The sequence below is a fragment of the Pristiophorus japonicus genome, chromosome 18, assembly GCF_044704955.1.
Source record: "Pristiophorus japonicus isolate sPriJap1 chromosome 18, sPriJap1.hap1, whole genome shotgun sequence".
NCBI classification, from domain to species: domain Eukaryota; kingdom Metazoa; phylum Chordata; class Chondrichthyes; family Pristiophoridae; genus Pristiophorus; species Pristiophorus japonicus.
Genome location: NC_091994.1, coordinates 109,767,259 through 109,779,838, shown reverse-complemented (window position 1 = coordinate 109,779,838; position 12,580 = coordinate 109,767,259). Strand labels below are relative to the sequence as shown.

The 12,580-nt window shown below is 50.2% G+C and overlaps 1 protein-coding gene across 1 annotated transcript in view; it reads right to left on the bottom strand.

Moving 5' to 3' along the window:
- The window catches only part of nmnat1 (nicotinamide nucleotide adenylyltransferase 1), a 54,984-nt gene that overhangs the window by 11,467 nt on the left and 30,937 nt on the right, over nt 1-12,580 (bottom strand). Inside the window, exon 7 of the mRNA XM_070860741.1 lies at nt 670-765. Coding sequence (XP_070716842.1) covers nt 670-765 — 96 coding nt within the window. The remainder of the gene's footprint in view (nt 1-669; nt 766-12,580) is intronic.

The following is a 12,580-nucleotide window of genomic DNA, read 5'->3' as shown; positions in this document are numbered from 1 at the left end:
GACTCTGCTTCCAGATCACAACAACTCGCTGTGTAAAAAAATGTTTCCTCATGTCACCCTCTGGTTCGTTCACCAATCACCTTCAATCTGTGCCACGGGAAACAATTTCTCCTTATTTACTCGATCAAAACCATTCATGATTTGGAACACCTCCATCAAATCTCCTCTTAACCTTCTTTACTCTAAGGAAAACAACCCGTGCTCTTTAAAATTCTTACTGCGTATTCTCTTTTAGCAAATTAGCTGGAGCAACTCGATTTCGCATCATTTACCACACTGTTACTTGCAAGGTAATGGGGAAAGAATTTCCAACCTCTCAAACCCCGACAAAAGGAAATACATTTATGTTCCACGCTGGCAAGAAAGTTGACTGAACTACTGAGGAAGTTGCATAAGAACATAAGAAATAGGAGCAGGAGTCGGCCATTTGGCCCCTCGAGCCTGCTCCGCCATTCAGTAAGATCGTGGCTGATCTGATCTTGGCCTCAACTCCACTTCCCTATTTAATACGATCATGGCTGATCCGATCATGGGCTCAGGTCCACTTCCCCGCCCGCTCCCCATAACCGCTTAATCCCTTAAACTGCGCCCCCTAGTTCTAGATTCCTCCACGGGTTGCAACTGGATTCGACACCCCAGACTTGTCTACAGAAACATGTTCATACTCACCCAGCGCTTGCAGATAAGGGTCAAAGTTTTCGTTGCTGCTTATGTTCCAGGTACCATTGAAGTCGGTAGACATTGTGAAGATCGGGTGATACGATTAACACAAGCTGGATTCAGGGGCTACTTGGACAACGGGAGCTCAATGTGTAAAACCCTGCCAAACACTGGTGAGCAAGTACACTGAGAAATTGGAAATGATTACAGGCTGACCTCGCGAGCTCCAAACTGCCAACTGGACTGCAAGTAAAGGTGGGCAGGGCTGTGAAACTCGTACTGTCCCTGAACTACTGTTCAAGGGCAGTGAGCACGGAATTATCAAAAGCAAGTTCTGTTTAAAAAAAATAACAAAAAAATTTTATGAAGAGGTGACCGGACAGATAAACTGAATGTAGTAAATGTAATATATACATATAGATTTTCAGAAGATGTTCGATAAAGTGTCTCATTTGCGGCTTGCTGGAAAGATTCAGGCAAATGTAGTTTGTGGAAGCTTGCTGTGCGCAAGGCTGCCGCGTTTCCTACATTACAACAGTGACTACACTCCACAAAGTACTTCATTGGCTGTAAAGCGCTTTGGGATGTCTGGTGGTAGTGAAAGGCGCTATATAAATGCAAGTCTTTCTTTTTTTTTCATAAATAGCAACTTGGTAGAACAGATGTAAAGTAAAGAATAAGTGGGTGTTCCGACTGTAGAAGGGCTGGAGATGTGGCACTTTGGCGAAATCTCTTTATGCAGAGGGTTATCGGAGTGTTGTTATAATAATCCCTGATTTTAATCGTTCAACCATCGGTGGCCGTGCCTTCTGTTGCCTGGGCCTCATGCTCTGGAACTCCCTGCCTAAACCTCTCTGCCTCTCTACCTCTCTTTCCTCCTTCAAGACGCTCCTTAAAACCTACCTCTTTGACCAAGCTTTTGGTCACCTGCCCTAATTTCTCCTTATGCAGTTCAGTGTCAAATTCTTTGACTCATAATACTCCTGTGAAGCGCCTGAGGATGTTTCACTATGTCAAAGGCGCTATATAAATACAGGTTGTTGCTGTTGGAGACAGAGTCAAAACCACCGGTGCAAAATCACGGCTGGTGGGCCTATGACTTTCTGATGTTCATAGCTTGTGAGCCACCTCGTCAGGTGCAAGGGCTTGCAAAAGCGGCCTAGTATTGTATATTGCGTAAATCTGTGAGTTGGGAAAGTAGAGGCTATACTCTTTCACCGAGTAAACTTTGAGACCTGTGTGTCTATCGCCCGTTATCTTTTGAAAACCTCTGATTAGAACTGAAAGGTTGTACACATGTGGTTTTGACCCAGTTGATATTATCTCGCAGGAATGACACAGAGCCACAGACGTGCTGGATGGCCAGAGAGGAGGAGCAAGTAAAACATGAATCATAACATTCAACATTCACTCCCTCCACCCTCGGCGCACCGTGGCTGCAGTGTGCACCATCTACAAGCATTTTCTGTTTTAATTTCAGATTTCCAGCATCCGCAGTATTTTGCTTTCACTCCAGTTCTCCCTCAGTCGTGCCAGTTCTCAATCAGTGTCTGTACTTTGCCGACCGGTTCACACGTGATCCTCGGGGTCTGCCAGGCAGTGTGACGCTCCATTATTTAATTGGAAAAGCTTTTTCATCAAATTTAATTTTCATTTAATTCGCCACATTGTTCGCAAGCCAGACACGAGACTCCCAAAGCAAGCGCTCTACTCGGAACTCCTTCACGGCAAACGAGCCAAAGGTGAGCAGAGGAAACGTTTCAAGGACCACCCTCAAAGCCTCCCTGATAAAATGCAACATCCCCACCGACACCTGGGAGTCCCTGACCAAAGACCAGTCCGCCCTAAGTGGAGGAAGTGCATCCGGGAGGGTGCTGAGCACCTCGAGTCTCGTCGCCGAGAGCATGCAGAAATCAAGCTCAGGCAGCGGGAGGAGCGAACGACAAACCAGACTCCCCACCCACCCTTTCCCTCAACCACTGTCTGTCCCACCTGTGACAGAGACTGTAATTCGCGTATTGGACTGTTCAGCTAACTAAGGACTCCTTTTTAGAGTGGAAGCAAGTCTTCCTCGATCCCGAGGGACTGCCTATGATGGTGATGATAATGGAAAAGCTTTGTAACGTCTGTGAAGATCACGTTATCACGAGTGACCCCGGAGTTCCTCCGCTGCACCGGGCTCGCTTCGTGCTGTAGCGTTGCACACGGCAGGGATGTGCTTGTGGCAGTAACCGCGGTGTCGCTCGCAGCGTGCTGCTTTGCTGGGCTGCGGGTCTGGGTAGTTGCAGCTCAGCCAAGGGAGGGGACCAGTGCAGCTTTCACAATGCCAGCTGGCCGGCCCTGCCCTGTGTCCAAACCCGTGCCTCCTTTGGGAGGGGAGGGAAATTGGAGGGCGAGACAGCCTCCACTGTGCAATGTGTGCCAGGTGTGACTTCAGTCATTTTAAGTGTACAAGACGATATAAATGAACTCAGATAACGAAGCAGTCCGTGCCCGCACGCAGCATAAACTGGCCGGCGTTCAGGCTCGGGCTGACAAGTGGTGAGTAACATTCACGCCACACAAGTGACCATCTCCAACGAAGAGAAGAGTCTGACCATCTGGCTGCAGTGTGCACCATCTACAAGATGCACTGCAGCAACTCGCCAAGGCTTCTTCGGCAGCATCTCCCAAACCCACGACCTCTACCACCTAGAAGGACAAGGGCAGCAGGCGCATGGGAACACCACCACCTCCACGTTCCCCTCCCAGTCACACACCATCCTGACTTGGAAATATATCGGCCGTTCCTTCATCGTCGCTGGGTCACAATCCTGGAACTCCCTCCCTAACAGCACTGTGGGAGCACCTTCACCACACGGACTGCAGCGGTTCAAGAAGGCGGCTCACCACGGGGGTTAATGTTTACAGCAGGGTGACACTCTTGCTGCCACATTAGGCCGGGTGGACAATACTACAGTCATCACACTCAGCTGCTCTGGGGTTCACCCTGACCCGTGGATGATCCACACTGAGGTAGTCCAGGATATCTTCAGCACTTTGGGGGTTACCAGATCGATCGACTTGCTCATATCAGCGGACAATCACCTCTCTGCTCGAGTACCTCGGGCAGTCAGGGTGGAGGCCGGACAACCTTCCGTTCTTTCGTTTCTAGATTTTGTTGCTCAGGGTTGCCGGATCTCCAGGATGCTGCAGAGAAGTGGAGCAGATGGTGGTTCTAGTTAACCCTTTACTTGCCTCACAAACTGCTTCTCCTACACCCTGGTGTCGGAGGCCGGGGCCATTACAGGGAGCAGCGCGTGCTGCTGCAGGAGGGCGATGGCTGCGAAGCCAGGTCGCTGATTACAGTGCGGGCAGGCACAGCAGGAGGGGCGAAGGAGCGGCGAGAGTTTGTAGAGGGAAGTGACCGGGGCCCAGGAGAGGCGCGAGTTCGGGGCCCAGAAGAGGCGAGGGCCCAGGGGCAGCACGGACCAGCCCACACTGCGAGATGTGTGCGCACTAGGCCCGTGCAGCAGAGCAGGTCTCCAGTCGTCTTGGTTAACCCTTGCCACTGGACCAAGGCCTAGCTCTGTCAGGCCCGTGTGGTGGCTGGTGTGCAACATCCACCACACGTAAAAAAAATCCACACCCAGGCATCTTCCGCCCTTCAACATGTAGTTCGGGACCTGGAATATTAGGTCCTTCATTGAAATCATCCCTTTTCGGTGTGGAAGCAAGTCATCCTCGATATGAGGGACTGCCTATGATGATGATGATGTTGAATATTGCCGGTCCGACTTCAGAAGCTCACAGGAGTCATTTGAAGGTTAAAGACAGGCCTACTTTTTTTTAGGGAATCTTTATTTTGCATTCCAACAGCCTGCACACACTGTTGGACACTGTCCAACTGGTATTCGGGGTGAGAAGGGCGGACTCTGCCAGGGAACAGACTCTCCGGTTCCCAGGACAAATTGATCAAAGTGAGTGTTATTCACGGGCACCAGCGCCAGATCCAAACAGCAAACTGAACCATCAGGACCTGGATTTGGATCGTGCCAGCTTCTGATTGGTGGCTTGGCTGTTGAAATGGAATGCCCATCAGATTCGGGTATCCCAGTAGTGTGGCATTCGTGGGTAACGATCACTTTATTATGTCTGTCCTGGTCGCTTAAGCCGCCGTTCCCATCCTCCTTGGCTACTTGGCTAGTCGCCAGCAGTGTGTGGAGAATGCCCGATTGAAGATCAGCTCCCTTGGAAGCTGTTCCCTCGTAAACTCCTCTTCATTCTTCAAGTGGCGGCATTTTCAAGCCACCTGCTTTTCCCTCGTGTCTTGTGGGGAGTGAATGGATTCTCCTCATTCTGGGTTGTCTTTGGGTGTCAACAAGCTGAGTTCTGGAGCGTGCTAAAAGTTAACACAGCACGGGAGCCGGGGAGGGTCGGGAAAATCATTTTCCCAGACAAATTGTGCCGATGCATCCCGATAATTAGGTCCCCATCCCCAACCGCCCACCCCCTCCCCCACCGGCCCATTAATGTTTAGGAGCTGATGTTTCATCCAATCTGCTGGCTCTGTAACTCAAGTCCAATCCACTGAGCACGGCACGGCCTAAAGGAATGGCAAGTTAAAGGGGGTCACAGTTAGCACTTTGAACAAAAGACCGAGGACAGTTTTTGCACGAGCCGGAACGACACAGGAGGGGGAACTCACCGAGCGGTTTCGAGTCAGTGCCAAATGTTGTCTGCAGGTACAGAGCATCGCGGGTGTGGGGGACACATTGGGTGGAGCAGTGGGTCTTTTCCTCTCAGTCATTTATGGTTCAAGTCACGTTCTTTCAACAACTTAAATGTGAGAAGTTTAACATCTGGAAATAAATGTGCAATGAAAATTAACAAACTTACTGTGCGTTTCCTGATTTGTGGGGTTAAATAGCTAGTTAGAGATAACACAGAAACTTAGAGATTGGTAACTGTTAATACTGTATTAAATTAGTAACTGTAATTACTATATTAAAGTAACTGTCACATGATATATTAATCATTTGAATTAGATACATCTTAGTCTTAAGTTTTTGTCCAGCTAGTAAATAGCCTCTTAAATCTCTGCAGGGCAGGACAGCTCAGTCCCGTGGAGTGCACATCCTGGGCCATGTGGGAAGTCCTGGAGAACCACGTGTGTGGGAAGTGTCGCCAGTTAGTGCAGCTCGAGCTCCGGGTTTCGGAGTCCCATCGTGAGGCTGTGAACTGCGTAGATAGCACGTTTCTCGAGGTGGTCACCCCGCAGCTTAAGAGTGTGCAGGCAGAGAGGGAATGGGTGACGGGCAAAGAGGCCCAGACAGGTCGGGCAGGAGTCCCCTGAGAGCATCTCGCTCACTAACCGGTTTTCAGTTCTGGACGCTGGTGAGGGTGATGGTGGCTCTGGGGAGTGCAGCCAGAACCAAGTCCACGGCACCACGGGTGGCTCAGCTGCATGGGGGGGGCGGGGGTGCAGGGAAGGGAGGGGGGGTGGCTCAGTTGAACTGGTGGGGGGGGGGGGGGGAAGAAGAGTGGAAGAGCAATAGTGGTAGGGGATTCGATAGTCAGGGGAGCAGACAGGTATTTCTGCGGCTGCAGACATGACTCCGGGATGGTATGTTGCCTCCCTGGTGCCAGGGTCAAGGATGTCACTGAGCGGCTGCACGACATTCTGAGGGGGGAGGGTGATCAGCCAGAGTTCGTGGTTCATATCAGTACCAACGACATCGGTAGAAAGAGGGGTGAGGTCCTGCAGGCAGATTTTAGGGAGCTCGGAAAGAGATTAAAAAGCAGGACCTCAAAGCTAGTAAACTCCAGATTACTCCCGGTGCCACGTGCTAGTGAGAACAGAAATAGGAGGATAGAGCAGATGGATGCGTGGCTGGAGAGATGGTGCACGAGGGTGAGCTTTGGATTCTTGAGGCATTGGGACCGTTTCTGGGGGAGGTGGGACCTGTACAGGCCTGTACAAACTGTAGAATGCAGGAAGATGTCAATGAACTGGTCAGGTGGGCAGAACAGTGGCAAATGGAATTCAATCTGGAGAAGTGAGGTAATGCATTTGGGGAGGGCTAACAAGGCAAGGGAATACACATTAAATGGTAGTGTCATGTATTCAACCAGTATTGTAACCCATGTATAAACCGACAAGTTGTACACTGTAAGAACAATGACCACTAGGTGGTGAACTTTTGGGAGACACTCCTAACCTGGACCTTCAGGTATAAAAGGGGAAGCTCCACCCAACTTCATCACTTGAGTGCTATGGAATAAAGGACAGGTCACAGACTGACCTTCTCTCAAGCATGGGCCTCATGTGCATTTATACTGTATAGTAAGGACGTATCAATGGCAATGAGAAACTGGGATTTAAACCACGCGAGCATGGCCACTAGCAGAACAGACGAGAGGTACTGTGTTAAGGAATGGTTGGGACAGAGAATCAACATTGTTAAAGCAGCATGCAGTTCTCCAGGCAGACAAGGGCAATTGGGCATGCCCCAACATGTAGTCATCCCAGAGGAGGAGTTCGACAGAGACAATGGCAAGCTGAACGGCGATTCACGCCATTGCAAGGGACAATGCGGCCAGTTATGGGGCCATCAACACCTGTTAATGGCACACTTAAGGACAGTCACAGGGGCAGTCAGGGACGATCGACTGGCAAGGGGTCTTTTGTTTCCAACAACAGCTCATGTTGGAGGCGTGGAGGCACACACTCAGCCGGAGTTTGCAGAGATGAGCAAAATACCTGCAGAAATTGTAGAAATGAACGCTGGGGGAAATCGCTGGAAGCTGAAGTTCAGCGAGTTCATGTGGAGCATGTATACAGTTCATACACCAGGACGCCACCGATAATGATGAAAGTGCTCCTCAATGGCATCCCAGTATCAATGGAGCTAGACACGGGGGCCAGCCGGTCCCTGATGAGTATCAAACAGTTCGAAAAGTTGTGGGCGTCCAAGGCCAGGAGGCCAAAATTATCGCCGATTGACGCACAGCTATGGACTTATACAAAGGAGATCATTCCGGTGCTAGGCAGCGCCACGGTAGTCGTGACCCACAAAGGTTCGGAGAACAGGTTGCCACTCTGGATTGTCCTGGGGGAAGGTCCCACACTACTGGGGAGGAGTTGGCTTGCTGTCATGAACTGGAAATGGGACGATGTCAATGCAATTTCCTCTGTGGAGCGAGTATCATGCTCACAGGTCCTGGACAAATTTGACTCACTGTTTCAACCCGGCATTGGCACTTTCATGGGGGCCAAGGTAGTGATTCACATAAACCAGGACGCCAGGCCAGTACACCACAAGGCCAGAGCGGTGCCGTACATGTTGCGGGAAAAGATAGAAGGTGAATTGGACCGCCTGCTGAGGGAAGGCATCATCTCGCCAGTCGAATTCAGTGACTGGGTGAGCCCGATTATGCCGGTGCTCAAGGCGGATGGGTCGGTCAGGATATGTGGTGATTACAAGGCCACCATCAATCGGGTGTCACTCCAAGACCAGTACCCGCTACCGAGAGCGGAGGACCTCTTTGCGACGCTATCCGGTGGCAAACTTTTTTTCAAAATTGGACCTGACCTCAGCTTACATGACCCAGGAGCTGGCGAGTGAGTCGAAGAAGCTGACCACCATCACGACACACAAGGGGTTGTTTGAGTACAACAGATGTCCGTTCGGGATTCGCTCGGCCGCCGCGATCTTCCAACGAAATATGGAAAGCCTCCTCAAGTCGATTCCAGGGACAGTGGTTTTTCAAGACGACATCCTCATCACGAGTTACGATACTGAAGAACACCTCCACAACCTGGAGAGGTGCTACGCAGATTGGACCGGGTAGGGCTGCGACTGAAAAAGGCGAAGTGTGTCTTCCAGAGGTAGAATTCCTGGGGGTGAGACAGGATCAGCCCTACTGCATCCAAGACGGAAGTGATCCAGAGAGCACCCAGACCCCATAACATGACGGAGCTGCGTTCGTTCCTGGGGCTCCTGAACTATTTTGGTAACTTTCTTCCCAAATTGCTGCTAGAGCCGCTACACGTGCTCCTACGCAAAGGTCGCAAATGGGTCTGGGGGGACAGCCAGGAAAGGGCTTTTAATAGAGCACGCAATTTGTTATGTTCCAACAATCTGTTAACGCTATATGACCCATGAAAGAAACTTGTGTTAATGTGCGATGCGTCGTCTTATGGTGTCGGGTGTGTGTTGCAGCATGTCAATGCCAAGGGTCAGTTACAGCCGGTAGCTTATGCCTCCAGAAGTCTGTCCCAGGCAGAAACAGGCTACGGGATGGTAGAAAAGGAGGCGCTCGCATGTGTATATGCGGTAAAGAAAATGCACCAGTACCTGTTTGGCAGGAAATTTGAGCTGGAGACAGATCACAAACCCCTAACGTCCCTTTTGGCCGACAACAAGGCCATAAATGCAACGCATCGGCCCGCATACAGAGGTGGGCACTCACGTTAGCTGCCTATGACTACACAATTCGGCACAGACCGGGCACCGAAAACTGCGCCGATGCACTCAGCAGGCTCCCACTAGCCACCACTGAGGGGGCTACCGAGCATGGTGCTGAGATGGTCATGGCTGTTGAAGCTTTCGGAAGCGAAGGCTCACCCGTGACAGCCTGTCAGATTAAAGTCTGGACAAATAGAGACCCGCTATTGTCTCTAGTCGAGAAATGTGTCCTGAATGGGAACTGGGCAGCCACGAACGGGGCATACCCTGAGGAATTTAAACCATTTCACAGGCGCAGGGATGAACTCTTGATTCAGGCCGATTGCCTACTGTGGGGAAACCGCGTAGTCATGCCCCAGATGGGCAGAGAGGTGTTCATCAGAGAACTCCACAATGGGCACCCGGGCATTGTCATGATGAAGGCAATTGCCAGGGCACACGTTTGGTGGCCAGGGATAGAACTTTGTGTTCGCAGGTGCAACACGTGTGCCCAGCTGGGCAATGCGCCCAGAGAAGCCCCCCTTAGCCCCTGGCCCGCCAAGTCTTGGTCATGCATCCATGTGGACTACGCAGGTCCTTTCATGGGAAAAATGTTTTTGGTTGTAGTAGACGCCTACTCTAAATGGATCGAGTGTGACATTTTAAATTCAAGCACATCCTCTGCCACGGTAGAAAATCTACGGGCAATGATCGCCGCCCATGGTCTACCGGATATCTTGGTCAGCGACAATGGCCCGTGCTTCACAAGCACTGAATTAACCATGTCAGAACGGCACCGTTCAAGCCGGCCACAAACGGCCAGGCAGAACGAGCAGTGCAGATAATCAAACAGGGGATGCTCAGAATCCAAGGGGGTTCCCTACAAAGCCACTTATCACGCTTCCTGTTGGACTACAGATCCCGACCACTCGCTCACAGGGGTTCCACCTGCAGAGTTGCTAATGAAAAGGACGCTCAAAACAAGGTTATCCCTTATAACCCCACCATGAAAGAAATTGTTGAGAGCAGACGCCAGTCACAATTTGACTACCATGACAGGAATGCGAGGGCGCGATGTATTGATGTAAATGACCCTGTCTTTGTCCTCAACTACGCTGCAGGGCCCAAATGGCTCGCAGGCACTGTGATTGCCAAAGAGGGGAATAGGATTCTGGTAGATAAACTTACCAATGGACAAATCTGCCACAAACACGTGGATCAAACAAAAAGGAGGTTCAGCAACCCCATAGAAGAAGCAGAGGAAGAGCACGATATAGAGTTTACTCCACCACAGGTGACCGAACACCAGAACCAAAGGGAGGACCAGACCCAAGTGGAGGAGAGCCCAGTCACTGTGGTCAGTCCGGACAGGCCTGAGGCACCGCAAACAGCAGACACTCAGACCAGCGCCCAACAACCGGAGCCCCAACTCAGGTGCTCTACAAGAGAGCGTAAACCACCAGAGAGACTCAACCTGTGATCCCAATAAGACTTTGGGGGGGGGGGGGGGAGGTGATGACATGTATTCAACCAGCATTGTAACCCATGTATAAACTGATAAGTTGTACACTGTGAGAACACTGACCACTAGGTGGTGAACTTTTGGGAGACACTCCTAACCTGGACCTTCAGGTATAAAAGAGGAAGCTCCACCCACCTTCATCACTTGAATAAAGGACAGGTCACAGACTGACCTCTCAAGCATGGGCCTCGTGTGCATTTATACTGTATAGTGAGGATGTATCAGGTAGGACACTGAGAAGTATAGAGGAAAAAAGGGACCTTGGAGTGCAGGTCCACAGATCCCTGAAGTAGCAGGGCAGGCAGATAAGGTGGTTAAGAAGGCATACGGAATACTTGCCTTTATTAGCCGAGGCACAGAATACAAGAGCAAGGAGGTTATGATTGAACTGTATAAAACACTAGCTCGGTCACAACTAGAGTATTGCGTGCAGTTCTGGTCACCACATTACAGGAAAGATGTGATTGCACGAGAGAGGGTACAGAGGAGATTTACGAGGATGTTGCCTGGACTGGAGAATTTTAACTATGAGGATAGATTGGAGATGCTGGGTCTGTTTTCTACAGAACAGAGTAGGCTGAGGAGAGACCTTAGTGAGGTGTATACAATTATGACAGGCCTAAATAGAGTGGATAGGATGAACCTATTTTCCTTAGCAGAGGGGTCAACAACCAGAGGCCATCGATTTAAAGTAATTGGTTAGGTGGTTTCGAGGGGATTTGAGGGGGAATTTCTTCACCCAGAGTGTGATGGAGGTCTGGAACTCAGTGCCTGAAAGGGTGGTGGAGGCAGAAACCCTTACCACATTTAAAAAGTACTTGGATATGTAAAGTCCTGTCCCCTCAGTACAGATTCACACGAGGCATGTCGTGAAGTCAAGGTCATTCTGGACCTGCACCTTTATTTCACAGCTCTGGAATGCTGCACTTGCCTGAGACCTGTCCTTATATACCTGTCTCTTGCAAGTGCACCGCTGGTGGTAAGGTATGCTGGTGGTTACAGGTCATATCTTATTACAGTCATGTATAGCATGTTAGAATACAGTTATATATAATAATGTAAGATACATGACAGGATATACACTTGAAGTGCCGTAACCTACAGGGCTCCGGACCAAGAGCTGGAAAGTGGGATTATGCTGGATAGCTCTTTGCCGGCCAGCACGGATACGATGGGCCGAAATGGCCTCCTTCCGTGCTGTAAATGTCACTTAGTGTGGGAAACGAGGACTAATTCTTGTACCCCTCCCTCCCGCTGGCGAGCTGCACTCAGGCAGGTTACAGAATCAAGCCTGCAGTGTTCCGAAGCAGCAACTCTCAGCATTTTTGCTTCTGGGGCCCCCACTCCCAGTTATAAACATTCCACGGACCCCATCCCCCCACCCCCACCGTAACACAGCACAACTATTTTTTTTTTTTAAAAGAGTGGCTCCTGTCACGCAGTTAAAAACCAGCAGCAAAATCACGCACAGCAAGATTCCACAACAGGAGTTTCCTGCCTTTTTATACTGGAAAAATTACGCGTGTGCGGAATTTTGAACGGGTTGAAGGGGCAGCTCAGCCCCCCCAAAAAATTAGAGGGAACATTGATCACCATATACAATGTGCACCCGAGCTCGACTCACTTCCCAATGCAATATGGTGTATTTTATATAATATATATATATATATATATAGATAAAAGGTTAACTTTCACGGCTGTCCGCACCTTGAGTGATGCCGTGGAACTTGGACCCGAGAGGTCCAGGCAGCGGCAGCAGGCGTCCAATCAGCTGCCCGTGCCGTATTCGGCTCCATGAGCAGCGGCCAGCCACATAAAGAGCGAAAGACTTGCATTTATATAGCCTCTTTCACAACCACTGGACGTCTCAAAGCGCTTTACAGCCAATGAAGTACTTTTGGAGTGTTGTCACTGTTGTAATGTGGGAAACACAGCAGCCAGTTTTACGCACAGCAAGCTCCCACAAACA